This window comes from Ascaphus truei, chromosome 2 (assembly GCF_040206685.1).
Source record: "Ascaphus truei isolate aAscTru1 chromosome 2, aAscTru1.hap1, whole genome shotgun sequence".
NCBI classification, from domain to species: Eukaryota; Metazoa; Chordata; class Amphibia; order Anura; family Ascaphidae; genus Ascaphus; species Ascaphus truei.
This window is the reverse complement of record NC_134484.1, coordinates 22,201,850-22,220,577: the sequence shown is the minus strand read 5'-3', so window position 1 is coordinate 22,220,577 and position 18,728 is coordinate 22,201,850. Positions and strand designations below refer to the sequence as shown.

Sequence of the window (18,728 nt, the reverse complement as noted above, 5' to 3'; positions counted from 1 at the left end):
CTGACCCGGTCTTCTCATTGCCGCAGGGCCCGGCTCTCCCCAGCTGCGGGACTTCCTCACTGACGCTGCCCCACGCCGAGCTTCTGACGTCAGCGCGCTCCAGGCCTCTCTCTCAGGCCAGTGCTCAACGGATGCTGAGACCAGCTTGCTTCCGGCGCACGCCCAGAACAGAGAGGCCCGGCATGCGCTGACGTTAGAAGCTTGACGTGGGACCAAGCGAGGGAGGTCCGCAGCTGGGGGAGAGCCGGGGACCGGCAGCTGTGCAAATAAGTCGGGCCAAGCCAGAGGTCAGGCCCAGCTTCTAATGCTGGCCAGCAGCATCCCCCACAGCCACCAGGACACTTGTCCTGATTCTTACATTTCCAGTGTCAGATCCTTTTGACCTTGGGCAAGTCACTTTATCTCCCTGTGCCTCAGGCACAAAAAATATAGATTGTAAGCTCTACGGGGCAAGGACTGTGTCTGTAAAAATCCTATGTGCTGCGGACGGCGCACTATACTGTAATTGTGATGTGCGTTGTGTCCTACTGGGAGGAAGGCCCTTCCTTAAATATTATTTTTATTATGATTACAGAGCCTCAGTGGGTTTTTATTTATAAAGTGTTTTGCCTCATTTTTGCAGCCAGAAAATAGATACACATCTTACTGTAGCCCACACTTACTGTTCTTGCAAAGAATGTGCTGATACAGGTTTGTTTTTAAATGAGCATGAGGTGGGATATTGTCACAATATACTATAAATCCTCAAATTAAATATATTAACTTAATAGCACCAGGAAAAGTTTATCACTTGACATGTGCATTACTGCTTGGCCTACTAATAGAATATACTAATTCTATATAATACTAAAACATACAGATGCCTGGCTGTTATAAAGTATTTAATTATAATTAAAGATTTTCATTAGTGGAAATAACCCACAGTTCATCTGCTAAATCCCCCTAAGGATATGTGTTATTTTTTATTGTGTAGCATATTATTCATTAGCCGCACATTTTATTTGGACTTCTATGTCCTACAGACCAGAAACAGGTTAACAAGTTATAAAACGCGTACATTACAGAATATTGGTCAAAACTAGATATCAAGCAAGGAATCTGCACTCTTGCTGTCTTGTGGAGCTCAACAGAAGGAACCCCTTGCAGCTACTGTACACATACAAAGCAACTCCCAAAACGCTCTTAAATTAGATCTACCAAAGGGGATCTCTGAAAAACGAGAAGAAATATAGACATAGCGCACAGGACATCAATATAAAATGTAATACCAGGTCCAGAATGATCTAACGAATGATTAAATTGACAAAAATAACCAAACATATACAAAAACATAAATACATAGCTAAACACAATAATAAAAATAAATACTAAACCAAACTGTCACGGGAGACTCCTGTGGCGGGTAGGATCTCGGTGGCCGGAACAGCACGAGCGTAGTAGGGGTCACAAGCAGAGGTCCGAGGCAGGCGGCAGGCAGCGAAGTCAGGTACAAGCAGGGGTCCGAGGCAGGCGGCAGGCAGCGAAGTTAGGTACAAGCAGAGGTCGGCAACGAGGAGACTGGAACAGGACAGGCGGGGCAGGACAGGGACTAAGAACAGGGAGCAGGGACTGAGACCGGGGAGCAGGAATAACCAGGGACAAGCCAGATTACTAGCAAGGGCTTTTACTGTGAGCAGACTCAAATACAGGTACAGGTACAGGAAACAGGTCAGGATCAAAGACAGGCATGAGCATACTGCAGGAGTCTGACTAGCAAGCAAAGGCAAAAGCAACAGACAGGAAGCAAGCTATAAAGGACAGAGACAGGAGCAACAAGAAGACAGACAGACAGAGGAACCCAGAGCCAACAGAAGACAGCAGCACACCCAGTGGACAAGGAAGCTATGGCTAGGCAGGAGGTCTAGGCAATCCTGACATTACTCCCCCCTCTCAGGAGCGTTCTCCGGACGATCCTCCAGGCTCTTCCCGGAGGCCTTGATGAAACGGCGACTCAAGGTGACCCACCTCTGGTGGCTTATCAGTGGGCAGAGGGTACTCCAGATCATTGTCGTGCACAATCTGGAAGTTCTTCACAGATGCGTGTGTGACACGCCCGTGGAAGTTGAACACGTAAGACTGAGTGTCATCATTCCACACGGGGGCCTTATTGTGCAGCTCGATGATGTTCTCCTGACACTTGTTCTGCCATTTAGACAGCAGGCTCTCCGAATCATTGTGTGGCTGGAAAGGGATGCGCTCGTGATTGAAATTCTTTCCGGGAATGAGAACCGCCATCTTCCGGGGACCCTTAAACCCGAGGACGTTAGTTTCATAGCAAATAGCCGCCAGTTCTTGCCGGGACGCTGCATTCTCTGACTGTCCCTGAGCCCTGGCTGGGCTAACACCGCGGTCAAACACTGTAAACTTGGTCCCCATTAGGTTGGATCGGAGTTTGCCAGTAAAGCTGCCCGCCTCCCGGGACATGTCGGTCGGATCAATAGATATCAAGTAGTTGGACGTTTTACTCTTCTTTCTCTTCCTCCCAGCGAGAAGAAAGAGCTTGTGGTTTTCGTCCCGCTCCAGGTGCATGTAGTAGGTGGGGTACAGTCCTCGGTCCATCACTTTCTTGTCTCGGCTGATCCGACATCTGACGGTGACACCGCGTGGCGCGGGGCGCAGAACAAACTCCTTCAGGTCGCCCACTTCCCCCACGTCTCCAGGAGGACTGAGAGGGGATGTCTCTGTGGAACCAGAGTCTGAAAGAGACTTTCTGCTGGAGGCAGAACCGGGCCGTGCTCTCCCAGACCTCTCCTCCTCCAGCGAGGCTCTGGTTATGCTCAGTGTGACCTTCAGCTCCTCATGCTGTTCTTTGGGGACACACTGGGTACTCAAATACTCTTCCAGCATCTTTATCTTGTAGGCAGTCTGGAAACTTTCCTCCTGCAATACTCGCTGTCTCTCTTCAGCATTCACCCATCTCTCCTTGGCGTCCTGCAGATGTGCACGTAGTTCTCGCAGCTGACTCTGCAGCATATTCTCTGCCTGAGTGCGCCGCTCCAGGGAGACACGTTCCTCTTGCAGCACTCTCTCTGCATTCTGCAGTGCTGTCTGCATATCCAACTTTTCCTGGGCCAACTGCTTCTTCTCCTCTCCTAATTCATGGAGTTTCTTATCTCCTTCACTGACCTGGACACAGAGATTCTTGCACTTCTGGGTTACCATTTCAAAACTTCTATTTAATCCTTCGAAGATCTCTCTCAAAGAACGTAGTTCTATGTTGAAGTGGCAATTCTTCTCCTCAGAGGCTTCCAGTTTTGCGCCAACTTGAGCCATGAAATTCTGGTACTGCGCATTATCAGCATAGGCCTTCTCCAGCTTACTTGACAGGATTACCCTGTCCCTCTCCAACTGCTCTCTTTCTTTCTCCTGGAGAACACACTTAGCAATTGCTGAAGATAGACAGCTTTGTAGTGCAATCTTGGCCTCTTGCTCCTTATCTAAACGTTCATAAAGACAATCAATCGCTTTCTGTGCAGCTTGAAGCGTCTGAGTAGGAGCATCTTTCTTCTCTTCCACTATTCTTGGGCTACGTCTGTGAGTTGCCTTAAGCTGCAGCATATCTCTTTCATCAAATGCAGACTCTGAGGTTAAATTTTCATTCTTAATTCCTTCTGCAACTTCCACAGTAATGCCTCCCTTCTTCTTCTTCTTCTTCTTCCTTGCTTTGAGAAGTTCTGAAGAATCAGTGGTACTGTGTTCACATTTACTGCTCAAGACTGTTTGAGTGGGAGCCATAATTAAACCACACTTCCCAAGACACCAGTAAAGAGGAAATGTGTTTTTAAAACAGAAGCATTAGAATGAACAACAGGAATATTAGACACAGAGAGACACAAGATAGGAGAGCTGACCCTTAAAGACTTTAACATCAGTCACAGAGATTATAAATGCAAGGAAAAAACATAGACAGAGAAACCTGCAGTTATATCTGAATCTTTAGGCATTAGGCATAGGGATATCATACAGACAGAGAAAACCTGCAGTTACATCTAAATCCTTATGCATCAGGCGTAGGGATATCATATAGACAAAGAAAACCTGCAGTTGAATCTGAAACTTTTGATATCAGGCATAGAAATATCATAGACAGCAGGAAACTAATACAGAGAAAACTTATAGTTAGATCTGAAACTTTTGACATTGAACATAGGAATATCAGATAGAGAACCCTGCAGTCAAATCTGAAACCTTTGATATCAGGCGTAGGGATATCAGACAGACAGAGAAAACCTGCCGTTACATCTAAATCTTTATGCATCAGGCGTAGGGATATCATATAGACAAAGAAAACCTGCAGTTGAATCTGAAACTTTTGATATCAGGCATAGAAATATCATAGACAGCAGGAAACTAATCCAGAGTAAACTTGTAGTTAGATCTGAAACTTTTGACATAGGAATATCAGACAGAGAACCCTGCAGTCAAATCTGAAACCTTTGATATCAGGCGTAGGGATATCATAAATTGCAGAGAAACAAACTTTAGGGGAACTTGCAGGTAAACCTGAAACCTTAGAACCAATCATATGAAAAACTATAGATGCAAGAAAATCAAAGCATGTAGCAACAAAATAATGGGAGCACTTTTGTCTTTTGAAATGAAGACCCTGTGAACAGCAGTAAATCAAGGTAACCGTCTTAAATAGAAATGTGAGTCTGAAAATCTGCAGTGGCCCACCCACAATGCAGAGACAATTCTTGTCCAGGTAATGAAAGTCTGAAAATGGCAAAAACAGGTACTGCAGGGAGGGTTTTTTTTTTTTTTTTTTTTTTTTTTTGTTTTTTTTTGTAAAAGGGAATTCTTCTCAGGGAGAAAGTGGCACAAAAAACCCTGCAGAAACCTTTGCAAAAATAAACATCTCAAAGAAAGCTGCAATAGTCGGTAGCAACAGTTCTAGTCTCAGAAAAAAAATGTTTTTTCGTTATGAACGCAATAATTCTTGCAGAACACTTAGCAGCAACAACAAAAAAAAAACCTTTCAAAATCCCAACTTGGATTTCCAAAAAAGAAACGAAAGTACTTATCTTCAACCATGCGGATGTGGTCTGCTGCAGCAGGCAGGAAAAGGTGCAGGCAGAAGAAGAATCTGTTCCAGCGAGATCCAGAAGTGGCCTTTGCTTTCTGTCACGGGAGACTCCTGTGGCGGGTAGGATCTCGGTGGCCGGAACAGCACGAGCGTAGTAGGGGTCACAAGCAGAGGTCCGAGGCAGGCGGCAGGCAGCGAAGTCAGGTACAAGCAGGGGTCCGAGGCAGGCGGCAGGCAGCGAAGTTAGGTACAAGCAGAGGTCGGCAACGAGGAGACTGGAACAGGACAGGCGGGGCAGGACAGGGACTAAGAACAGGGAGCAGGGACTGAGACCGGGGAGCAGGAATAACCAGGGACAAGCCAGATTACTAGCAAGGGCTTTTACTGTGAGCAGACTCAAATACAGGTACAGGTACAGGAAACAGGTCAGGATCAAAGACAGGCATGAGCATACTGCAGGAGTCTGACTAGCAAGCAAAGGCAAAAGCAACAGACAGGAAGCAAGCTATAAAGGACAGAGACAGGAGCAACAAGAAGACAGACAGACAGAGGAACCCAGAGCCAACAGAAGACAGCAGCACACCCAGTGGACAAGGAAGCTATGGCTAGGCAGGAGGTCTAGGCAATCCTGACACAAACCTTAACCAATAAATGAACTGGCTCAACGAGTGAGATCACACATACTGCCTGAAAATACTCAAATAAAGTACAGCTCAACCCCCTTATAACGCTGTGGTTGGGGTCCAAAGAATCACTTTGCGTTATAAGCGGATCGCGTTAGAAATAATGTGCAATTGCATGCATTGTACAATAAAGTATTTAAGATACCAATAATCGTGTTGTAAAGTAGTCATAAATACAAAAATTGGGAGCCACGCTTGCATTGCGTTATAAGCGGATTCACATTGTAACGGATCGCGTTACAACGGGGTTGAGCTGTACTAACTAAAACAAATATATGCAACAAAGATACCCCAGGGGGGGACAGATGCTAACCGTGAGCTGCAGAGCGGGTGGCCGTGGCAGGTGCTGATGTGAAGTCTGGACTGCACCGGCACTCAGCTGGTCTCTCCTCCGCTCGAACTTCCTGGTTACTCTGTCCCACCCTATGGGTGAACGCGTTGAACAGCCTCTCGTGACCTCAATGCGTTTCGCAGCAGCCATCATTCTGATCCTCATGGAGTCTTCTTCCGTATGCAAAGTTAGCATTTTCGTACACAATCATGGTGACATTGCATCTTTAGCACCACCACGTCATCATGATAGCACCCTTCTCCTGATCCACTGTTAAATGACGGGATTAATTCTATACACAGTGCAAAACATTTGACTTGCTATAAATAGATCTTGATGAAGGCACCATGGCTGTAATTGTGAAGTGTTTTGAGTCGCATTGGGTGAAAAGTGCTATATTAAATAATGCTATCATATATATATATATATATATATATTGCAAAGAGTGACCTAGGCGCACATATGCAGGGGAAGAGAAAAGAAAAAAGAGGAAAAAATCATAGGGCAGTATATCAATACAAACAGATAAGAATTCGGTGAGATATGCACTTACACTAGTAAGATCATTAAAGGCCTTTAATCCACTTAGGGACTCTCCAACTCAGCTCCTGTAGTTCGTCTGTTTCTTGGCTCCTGGATCTTTGGAGAGGCTTGTCTTTGAGGCTTCTTGCAGCAATCACGATGAGTCTGTGTTTAGCAGACTGTACCTTGGTGTGGATCTCAAATAAAGGGATGGGTAGGGAATAAAAGGAGATAAAAGGAGAAACATATGTGTAAAACCTTTTAATAAAACATCTAAGGATAAAACAAAAGTATTTAACTCACATTCTATGAGTTAAAAACGGGCAGTAGAGAGTGTTTAGCGAGTCTCTCACACTCGTGGTATAGAACGCCGACTTCCAGACCTCCTCACACCGGCAAGTGCTTCCGCATCAGGTGATCGGATCTCGTACGGCTCTCGCGAGATTTCCCTCTGTGTAATTCACTGCCAATGCTCCGTTCAGCTCCGTTCAGCTCACACTAGGAACAGTCTCTCGGCGTCACTCTCCCTGCTCCAATCACGCTATAGCAGCCCCTGACGAAGCCCGAGTGGAGAAACGCGTAGGGCCAGCGTGATTGGAGCAGGGAGAGTGACGCCGAGAGACTGTTCCTAGTGTGAGCTGAACGGAGCTGAACGGAGCATTGGCAGTGAATTACACAGAGGGAAATCTCGCGAGAGCCGTACGAGATCCGATCACCTGATGCGGAAGCACTTGCCGGTGTGAGGAGGTCTGGAAGTCGGCGTTCTATACCACGAGTGTGAGAGACTCGCTAAACACTCTCTACTGCCCGTTTTTAACTCATAGAATGTGAGTTAAATACTTTTGTTTTATCCTTAGATGTTTTATTAAAAGGTTTTACACATATGTTTCTCCTTTTATCTCCTTTTATTCCCTACCCATCCCTTTATTTGAGATCCACACCAAGGTACAGTCTGCTAAACACAGACTCATCGTGATTGCTGCAAGAAGCCTCAAAGACAAGCCTCTCCAAAGATCCAGGAGCCAAGAAACAGACGAACTACAGGAGCTGAGTTGGAGAGTCCCTAAGTGGATTAAAGGCCTTTAATGATCTTACTAGTGTAAGTGCATATCTCACCGAATTCTTATCTGTTTGTATTGATATACTGCCCTATGATTTTTTCCTCTTTTTTCTTTTCTCTTCCCCTGCATATGTGCGCCTAGGTCACTCTTTGCAATACATTTCCAGCGGCGTTGTGGAGCCGCAGACCTAACTTGGCTGCAAGTCTGTAGGGTTAGTAGATTGTGAGGGTATATACCTTGTATTGATTGATTGGCTGAGAGTGTGGTTTTATCTAACCATATTCAACATATTGTTTATATCTGCGCTGTTGTTCTTTGTCTATATATATATATATATATATATACACACAGACAGGCACTCACGCACTCAGGCACACACACAGACAGGCAGACACACAGACAGGCACTCACGCACTCAAGCACACACAGCCGAATGCACAAAACAGACACACAAGCAGCTCTCTTCCCCTCCTCCCCATTGGCTGACTCGCGTACCACGTGACGCGTCAGAGCTGAAAAGCACAATCAGGTTGTAGCTCCAGCAGGCTGACGCGTTACAGTACGTAGTCAGCCCTGCCGGACGGAGGCAGCGGGGGCAAGGACCATTCGATTAAGGGTCTGGTGGCCCGTGGCCGCGCGTGCCGCCGGCCGCAGCGGGTTCGCAGCCTTAGAACACTTACCTGAGAAATTCCTGGGAGATTCTTGGCAGTCTCACAGTAAATGCCTCAACATTTCTGTAAAATTCTTAATGGCCCATCGGATTAACACAGCAGGGGGTCCCTGCAGTCCCATTCAGTTTGCAAGGACCCCCTGCTGGGTTAATCCGATGGGCCATTAAGAATCTCAAAGAAATGTTGAGGCAATGTTGAGGCATTTACTGTGAAACTGCCCCAGAATCTACCCAGGCAGAGTTCTAATACTCGTTGCTGCATCTGTATATATTATACAGCTTCCATTTCCTGCGCAGTAATCCCCGTTCCAGAGGAGAGGAGACCGCTGTACTACGTACCTGTTCCTTCCCCCGCATTACCGGAAGCTGTCAAGCCCCAAACGGATGTGACGTCAGACGCCGCTCGAACACTGTCTGACTGCGGGAGTATTGGAGAGACGGTCCGGTCACCACTTCTCTAGCGTGAGATCTACTGCTTCACAATTTTATGTGCCTATTTTACTTGTACACATTGTGAGTACACTCCTTACCTTTTATTGCTATATAAACCTTTTTGCTGGTCTGCACTATGGTATCTTTTCTGCTGTGTTTCCTCATGAGTTGATCCAGAGTGCAAGCCCTCTCGAGTTCCTGCAACCATGTTCCCTGTTACACGCTGATTCTTCACCTACCTTTTGTAAGTAGGTAATTCATATGAGCCAAGTTTATCTTTTTTGCCCATTTTTTTGTGATTTTATTGCACCATACATGTTTACTCTTTTTTTGGGGTGTTCCTGATTAATCGCTCCCTTCCTACCCTGGATGTACTGTTGCTATTAGGGAACCTGTACAATTCCCTTTGAAGGTTGAGAATTTTTCTAATACACCTTACACTCATTTATATCTATTCACCTTTTTCACGTATTCCACATTATTGCTGTGTAGCGCCGTTCTAGATCACTTGGGTTACTAAGACTGCAACTGTTGATATAACACGTCCCCCCCGCCCCCCCCCCCCTCACCCCCTCTGGGAGAATTCACTGCTACACAATGTGGTGTGGTGTGGTGCATGCCTGCTGGCTCACAGTAGATCTGAGCTTCCCGCATTGGGAAGAACAGGGGAGAACAGAATAGGCTTCTGGGGTAGTAACTGATTCGTACTCACAGTGACAGCGCCTCCATCTCTTGCAGGCCCAAGGATATGGAGACAATCCCTGCGGGAGAACTTACTTCCTCTCCCCCTGAGGTCTCAGGCAGGAAGGTATATTGTAACAGGATCACACTTTATTGTACACACAGCAGATGGTCAGCATACACAGCTCACACAGTGGTTACAGGAGTTCTTGGGCTTCACCCTCAGGATGTACCCAGGGCCTCCACTGCAGGGGTGGGGAAAATCCAGGATTAGTCCTGGCAGGCCTGCTCTTACCAGGGTTTACTGCGAGGAGAAGGGCAGACTGGTAGCCAGAAACCAGTCCTGGCTACATATATATAAACAGAAAAAAAGAAGAAAAAGCGCCCAATCTTAGTGTGATACCAGTGTATAAAATGTAATAAACTTTGGACTTTAACAATTTAAAACTCACACACATCCGTGTAATATGCGCGTTGTATGAGTAACACTCATGCCCCAACATGCTTCATTAAGACGCTGTTCCGCCCGAACTGCTCTGAGATGTCCTTCCCTCTATTCCTCTCTTGTGGTGTCGCCCTGTAGAGTGTCCTCCGGCCAGCCCCGGTAATGGGCAGTATCTAGGCCTTGGGCACACCCCTCCTGTAACAACTAGGGAGTTGTTTACTGCAGAAAAGTCAAGGATTAACCGTAACACTGCCTGTGCTGGTACCAGGACTTGTGTGTTAGGCAGAGGAGTTTAGTAGCCAAGGGGTACATGGCTACATATATATAAATATAATTATATAGGAGGGTTTAGTGAGCTGTGGTGGCCATGTTGTGGTTGGCGCAGTCACATACATATGGACTGTGTGTAAGGCAGTAGCCATCCTGAGGTTGGCGCTGCAGGAAGAGGAGATCCTGTCATTCAGAATTTCCTCCGCGGCCTGGAGGCAGCGTGCTCAGTTCTGATGGAGCCAGTTAAAGGAGAGGTAGTGTCCGGGGAGCTAATCAAGCCCCCCTGGACTAGGCTAGACCCGTTCCCTGTAGGCCCCAACTAGTTTCCCCTACACAGTAGTGGCGTATTGTTGGGCTGGCCAATAGTAAGTGACTTGCCGCCCTTAGTGTACGGACGAGTCAGCGTGTGATATTTAGACAGGAGTGTCATAACAAGGGTCTTTATTATATGGCAGGCATCCACTGCAGATCTCCATACAGCGATGCAAAGTCTCAGAGGTCCCAGGCCTCTGGATGGTGATGGCCCCTGGTCTTACAGCGCCTCTGTAGCTGAGTCTGATGTTCCCTCAGTCCAAAGACTGAGGGTGAGCATGCTCATCCCACAATGGGAGAGACTGACAGCTCTCTGCTTCCTCTCTCTTCCAGAGCAGGAACAGAACTGACACTAAATTTGGACTTCCTCTAATTAGGATAGAAGGGGCAGGCTCATGGTCTACACCTATCCCTGATAGGCTTACACAGACCTTGAGTCACCACCTTACTCCTGTCCATCATAGAGGAGCATGGGTGTGGTGACACACCCACAAGATTAACCCCTTACAGCGTGCAGCTAGCAGGACTTACATACAGGGCGGGGAAAGAAAGGCAGAATGACATACCCTGTTATATACACAATCAAAATTATATAACTAAATCATATTGTAGAGATTAACCATTAAATATATAAAATACAAAAAACTATACATAAAAAGTATACATGTAATTAATTATTATCAGATGCTTTGAGGAGGAATAACACAATGTATAAAATCTTTAAAAGGCTAAAATATGGTCTATAAAAATAGATCCGAAATATATGAATAAAAAATTAAACATTAATTAGTGTCCGCTTAATGGGTATTGACTAAATTTAATTTTTGATATATATAAAAAATAATGATCAACAAACGTTTAATTTGAGAAAATATTAAAATATAATATAGTAAATACCTTCAAAAATAGTAAAGGAGACATACAGTAGGAGAAAGAGAACAGAAAAATGCAAATAGGACTACAAGGAGGGTAAAATCAGCAGAGGAAGAAGCTACACTACACTATCGTACTGGTATCAATGCATTCATTGAATCCACCAGGGACGAAAGTGCCCAACTGGTAGATCCAGAATGTTTCCCTTCTACATAATATCCTAAATCTATCGCCTCCTAATCTAAGGGCAAAACTATCGTCAGGGTTTTGAACTGGCCATGTTTTTGCCGAGTTGCTCTCACGGTATGCAGAAAGGCACGAATATCAGTGAGAGCAACATTTCCAAACATGGCGAGTTGCCGGTGGCGATAGGACCTGCCCTCCAAAAAGGGCTCACCCGGCGACATCTACCTGCTGCCGAGAGATCCGCCTCTCTCGCGAAAATCTCGCCGGAAATAAAAATATTTTTACATTTAAATGTTATTCCTAGTGTAGATGAGCAGGTGTCTGTGGAGCAGAATCGCGTTGGTTTCAGGTCCGGGGACCCCCTACTTCTCGAGATACAGGCCCCGTTATGGGGGTGACGTTACTACTTGACCTAAAATGACTCTGTCACAGGGTGTACAACAACCAATCAGATTGGGGATTTAGTTCACATGATCTGATTGGCTGAAATACCATGTGACGCCGGCCATCTTGGATTTAATTATGTCATCTTAAAGGAAAATGAAGCACAGCCATTCTGATTGGCTGGCATCATTCCCTTTAAATAACATCATAAAAGTTTTTTTTTAAATCGGCACATGTTTTTAACAGTCAATCAGATGGCTGTTGAACCAGTTCCCGCCCAAATGTGACATCTCAAGCCATATTTAAGGCCATGATGCCTCATTTGAGCCCAAGAAGATGACGAGACAACATCGGTTGGGATCTACCATGGGGATTTTTGTATTGAAAGATGAAGACAGAAGATTAAGAAGATAAAGAAATAATTACAGAAGAAGATAGAAGAAGCGGATTAAAGATAGAAGAAAGAAGAATTGGTTACCTGATCCGGATCTTCATGGTGGATGGCATCAGATACAGTGTTGGGCCTTCGTGGTACGTGAGCTTCCTGTTTCCCCAGGAGTCAGAGGGCCACCGCTTCTAAAGGTAAGTCAAATATTTAATTTTGGAAATGTATTTTTTTACAGGTTTTCCATTGGATGTGTATTTATTTATTTTTTCTTTGCACATTGACTGATAATGTATTAATATATACCACTTTAGGGTACAGATCAATAAATTATTAGGCCAATAATTTGTTTTTAATTTCTTGCTTTGTATTGAGTGTTATTTTTTTCTATGTGTGTTTATTCTGTGGATTTAATTGTTTGTCATTTTGCTGCTTTATTTTAAAAAAAAATTGGCGATTGATTTTTGTTTTTAATTAATGATATCTTTAGTTGGGTGCTGCTTTTAATGGTTGTGTTGCCGATATGTTTTAATAATTAATGTCTTTGTTGGTTACTGTTTCAATTAATTCATTGTTGTTTTAATAATTAATTGCTTTGATTGGTAACTGTTACAATTAATTCCTTGTTGTTTTATTAATGAATTGCTTTGATTTGTTAATGGTTCAATGAATTCCTTCTTGAGCTGGTTAGTGCTTTTATTAATTACATTTGTTGGCTACTGTTTTTATTTAGAGAATTGGGGTGTTTTGGTGTTTTTTAATGTTTTATTATTGTGTGTTTTTTGCATTAATGTATTTTGATTAGGGTGCCCATTGAGTGCTATAGTGGCTTATCAGGCCCATATTATTATATGGGTATGATGTACCACTATTAAAAGGGAAGGGCAGTGGGAACAGCGCTAATGCTACAAATGAAAATAGTGACACATGGGTGACTAACATAAAATAAACACACTTTAAATGTTAACGTGGGGGCTGCCAAGAAAAATGGTTCACACAAACCAATACAAACAGTAGAAACAAAAAAAACGGCGCCTCCAAAAAGAAATATAAATAAAGCCTGACCAAATATAAAGTCCAATATGGCTGAGATGAAATCCGAAGTGGAATCTTCAATGTAGTCTCATGGAAAGACAAACAGACAAATAAGACAAAAAAAAAAAGAGAAAAAGATCATAGTGCAACTAAAAACAACTTAAACAAATAATCACTGATATGATTGACAAGAGAATAATTACAAATTTAATGAAAATGATTTAAAATAAATATATTAAACAACAGACACTTGAATGTTGGGCTGGAGACACTAATAAAGCGATGACATCCGGTAGGGATAAAATTGAAACCCTACTTACAGCAAAGCTGATAGGTATATGCCCGTAGCACAATGTCCTGGACTTGAAACCAGAGTCTGTTAGGTAGTTGGTATTACGCAGCCTCTAGAGATCCACGAAGCCAGGGACTGCCGCTGCTAGCACACGCACAGATGTCCTGATGTGTGGGGGGTGCCACAGGTGAATACCTGGACCCGATGCTGCCGAGGGAATCACCGAGGTATTACACGCAGACCGGAGGTCTCGTGATGACTCAGTGACATCACCACGCAGCGCAAAGGCAGGGGAAGTAACCGGACAGAAACCGGGGAACTCAGAGAGCTCAGGCTGGGTGAAGGAAGGACAAAAGGGCTACCGGGGGAGAATGTCAAAGTCTCAGCCAAATAAAAACTACCTGTCATGATGTACCACTATACCACTCAATGGGTACAGGGTGGGTATAGTGGGTCCGGGGTGGGTGGTTAGGTCTCCCAGATGGGTAGCGGGTCAGGGTGGGTTAACCCCTTAATTAATATAGCGGTTATTAACCGCTAAGGTGATTAAGGGGTTAGGCGACATTAGATTGTATTTATTACTGTATGTATGCTTTCTGGCAATGGAGGGCAAGGACCTGCAGGATCCTGATGAGGATGACCTTCATATTGGCTGTAGAACTGTATTTATTTACTTTATTTATGCTGGCTAATGTTGTGTTTAATAATGGGCAAATAATCTATTATCCATATCTGGATAATAGTAATTTTGCCCATTACTGTACTGTATGTGTTTGGTGGGGGGGGTATTGATTTAAATGTATGCCATGTTTTATTTTTTTACATACAGGATTGGCACCGCAGGGCAGCGGGGACCCATGGAGACCACCTGAGGATCCCCGGATGCCCACGGGTATCACCCGAGGACCCCTGGATGCCCACGGGTACCACCTGAAGACCCACGGGGGACACCTGATAATGTTTATTGTGGGACCTAGGAGGTGGATAGTGGGGCTGTTGTGTATATTGTTTTTATTGTGGGTAGCGGGGTGGCTGAAGGTGGTATTTGGCCCTTGGTGGGTGTTTAGGCCTACCCCGGGATGGGGTTAACCCCTTCACTACTGTAGTGGTATTAACCGCTAGTGTAATGAAGGGGTTAAGTCCACCCGCAATCCCCTCGCAAGGCCTAAACACCCACCAAGGGCCAAATACCCCCTTAACCCACCCCCGCTACCCACAATAATCCTGGCCCGGGTGTTTAACCCCTTCATTGCCTTAGCGGTTAGCCGCTCCGGAGACCCCGGCATCAATCCCAGGCAGGAAAAAAGGCCTGATTTTTCCTAAGTGCCGTCTCGCTGCTCATCCCCACCTTCTTGCCAACTTTTTTTTGCCGAGGTCATTTGGAGAGAAATTATCCATTCTAGAGCGGCGATCAGCTGCGAGAAGCTGATCGGGGCTACAAGAATACAGCGAGTTGGAAAAGCTGGCTATGAGCGGCAAAAAGGGGCCTATCGCCAAGCGGACGGCAGTCTTTCTTTTTCCAGCAAAGAAAAACGGCGATTTTTGCTCGTATCGCCAGCTTCTCGGGGCTCACTGAATAGCAGTAGGCTTTTTTGGCGAGAAGCTGGCGATAAGGGGCTTACTGCGTAGGCCCCACAGGGAGGACCTTTATCACTACAGTCTTTATTTTTTCATATTTATCTGGTGTGCCCTATTACAATATTGTATTTTATAATCTGAAATAGCAATCAGTAGCTGTCATACCTCTGTTTCTCTCAGAAGCAAAAATCATGCGTGTTATAAGCTCTGAAGGATCCAATTTGCATTCATATTTCATTATACAATTGCTATATTTTAAGTTCTATGAATTGGTCATAAATGCTGTGATAACAGCATCTGCTCCATAAAGCACCTGCCTTGATTAAATGCTTGTATATGGGTAATTGTGAACTAATGGGCTACTCCATATCTCATTTTATAGAAGCAGGATGATATTAGCCCACAAAGAGAGTATGTGAACTTGCTCTAGTTCTACAAAGACAACTTTTCAATTAAGCTATAATTTTTTTACACTGACAGCAACTACTGTATACAGTTTGTTGCCTTCCAGTGATAAAGATTACTCTCTCTGTCCATCTGTCTGTCTCACTGTCTGTCTGTCTGTCTTTCTGTATGTCTCTCTCTGTCTGTCTGTCTCTGTCTGTCTGTCTGTCTGTCTCTGTCTGTCTCTCTCTGTCTGGCAGGGCATGATCAAAGCAGGAAAAACAAACCTCTTTGGCTCCATGAAGCAGAGGCTAAGGCTTGTGCCATAGAGGGTTGAGCCGAGCTGCGCTGACGCTGAGGCTCGGCTGCTGAAATCTGCACGATTTCATGCCCATGCAGGCGAGCCAGCAGGCGCGATCGGAGGCGGGGGGAGACTGAGGGAGGCGGGGCAGTGATGTCGCTGGGCCAATCGCCCACGACGCACCGACGTCAACGTCACGGCGCCGACGTCACGGCGCCATGACGTTGACGCAGCTCAAACAGTTTGGCTGTCGGCTGAAAACTCCAGCGCCTCAGCACGCCTGCGGACGCTCGCGTGAGCCCCCTCTCAAGGCATCCTCATTGAGGATGGGGCGTCCGCACGGCTCAGCGCGGCCTGTCCTTCTATGGACCCGTTCAGGGTGCCGGCTTTGGAGGGGGGGCGTGCTTACGTGCGGGTGGACGTTCAATACAAATTGTTTCAACTGAATAGCAGTTGTCAGGGTAGCAGCTGCCTTGTCGCCGAAGTACGGAGTTGACGCTTGCTACAGTTTCAATAAACAACCCAACTTGTTTTTTGAAGCTGCAGCAGCGTCACTGGTACTTCGGCAGCCAATGAAATCATTCTTGAGAATGATTTCAACACAGCAACACCGATCCCTAAGCTGCTGTCTGTCGCCCACCTCCTGAAAGCTTGTAAAGGTCTGCTGGGGATGATGTGCACACATCGCCCAGCAGACTGACGCGCGCACACGCGAACGAGCGCCCTCCACCTCCTGTCTCTGGCACCCTGAACTCAGCCTTAGGCCTCCTGTGAGCATACAGGTACACAGCATGCGTAGTCTCCCGCTTATTTCCTCTAGGCATAGGGAAAGGGGGCTACATATATATTATTCATATATGTACAGTCATGTGAAAAAGAAAGTACACCCTCTTTGAATTCCATGGTTTTACCTATCAGGACATAATAACAATCATCTGTTCCTTGGCAGGTCTAAAAATTAGGTAAATACAACCTCAGATGAACAACAACACATGACATATTACACGGGGTCATGATTTATTTAACAAAAATAAAACAGTTGCTACTGATTGAATGTACATATCACTCACAATTTTTATTGAAATAAATGGCCTTCTGTTTTCCGGCAACTTTATGTTGCTAATCTCACACTCACAAGATGCAAATTCTTCACAATATTATTATCTCCCCCCAATCAGCATGCATGTTGCAGGACTCCTTTTCCATTCTTCAACCAGACAAGCCTTGCTTCTGTCACCTGTAGAAACCATAAAAGCATAAATACTGCTCCATCTGCTGCTTTTTGTGCATCAGGGTAAATTACTTTATTGCAATTTCCCATTCATACACGGACTATAACATTGTACTTTTCCATTCAGTAAGCACATAATAGTTGACCCGGAGAGTGTGGTTAGGCCTCCCGGGTGGGTAGCAGAAGAGGCTAACCCTTTGTTTACCATAGCGGTTACCACCCACTCAGTTAATAAAGGGGTAACTGGCCAGTGGCTAGTGGTTATATTTAAATGTTGGTGCCATTGAAGATGCGGATGATAATGAAGGGGGGAGTTGTAGGCGGTTGAGGAGGTGGGTAGAAGGGTGGCCATATGCTGTCAATGTGGCTATCTGTGCTCCCGTTGAGGGCATAGATAGCCAGAGTGAAAATTAATGGATGAAATTGCTAGTGTTTTTTGGATAGTTTTGTATTTGATATTTTATTTTAGAAACCACAAATGTTCCCACACTCAAACGGAAAGAACAGATAGTAAATGGATCAGCCAAAAGTAAGTATTTAATGGTACACGAATGATGCAAAAAATGGTCAAACAAGGACCAAAAAAGAAAGCACTATGTGCTAGGGCAGGGACAAGGACAGGGAAGGGGAAAAGGGATAGGGGAGAGGGAAAGAAAAGGGAAAACACGGGGAGTTAAAAGTCCAGGGCAAGGGGGGCAACGTCACATTTCAGGGTATAGGAACCCCTTCTACAGGCCCGTTCCCAGATAGACCATAGTCACCTAGTACTTCCCTAAACCCTGCAACAATGTCCCTGGGAGACACAGTGACAAGCTATCACTGAATATCCCAATAGAATGAAGGTAGGCTGTGAGGCACAAGACTCAGACCAACTAACCCTAAGTGAGTAACAGGGAAACTGGATGATAAGGGTCTGAACCTAAAAGGTATATATCAACACTATAAAGGCTATCTAAGTAGCAGTGGAGTTGGCTGGCAAAGCAGGGTGCTAAAGGGTTAATGCCCCACACTGGAGAGCTTTGAGTCCAGTAAATGCAAGAAATGTCCAATGGCAAAAAACAGGCCATGGCAGCAAACGTCTCTTTGTGCAGGCAGCCCAGCAGTGCTCCCTCTGCGCAGCTCCTACAGACTGTTGGAGCAAAATTGCACATTATGGCATTTCGCTTGTTAAGCAAATACAAACTAGTCGAAATAACAGTTTTTTAACAAATGGTAAAAAAAATGTGATTAGCTTTAGTGAATACCGTTATTTACAAATGTAACCCCTCTTTACTTTTCCCCAGACAATAGAACCTGTCTCTCAGGTGGGGGCCTGAGTCCTGTATCTTGGGGTTTAACTCTTACACAGGCGGCACATTTTATTTGAGTGCGGCTAGCTCCGCAAGCCTGGGGATGCCCCGGCATGCTAGCCGCACTCCCTCGGCGTGCCGCGCGTCATCGACGCGCGGTCACGCGTCATTGGGTGCCTGTGCCCCCTGCACGCGCGTCCAGGGCTCCCCGAGGGAGCCCTGGTGTCCCGCGATGTGGGGGACGGCGGCAGGGGGTTCCGGGGGACCCGGCGGACCCGGCAGCGGGGAGGAGAAAGCCCCGATCGGAGGGCGCTCCTC

General features: G+C 45.4%; 1 protein-coding gene across 1 annotated transcript; it reads right to left on the bottom strand.

Moving 5' to 3' along the window:
* Nucleotides 1-1,386: 1,386 nt before the first annotated feature.
* Nucleotides 1,387-4,940, bottom strand: LOC142476375 (uncharacterized). The gene has a single exon (XM_075581785.1). It carries the CDS (start codon nucleotides 3,772-3,774, stop codon nucleotides 1,930-1,932), a length of 1,845 nt encoding a protein of 614 aa, XP_075437900.1. The 5' UTR covers nucleotides 3,775-4,940; the 3' UTR covers nucleotides 1,387-1,929.
* Nucleotides 4,941-18,728: the final 13,788 nt, after the last annotated feature.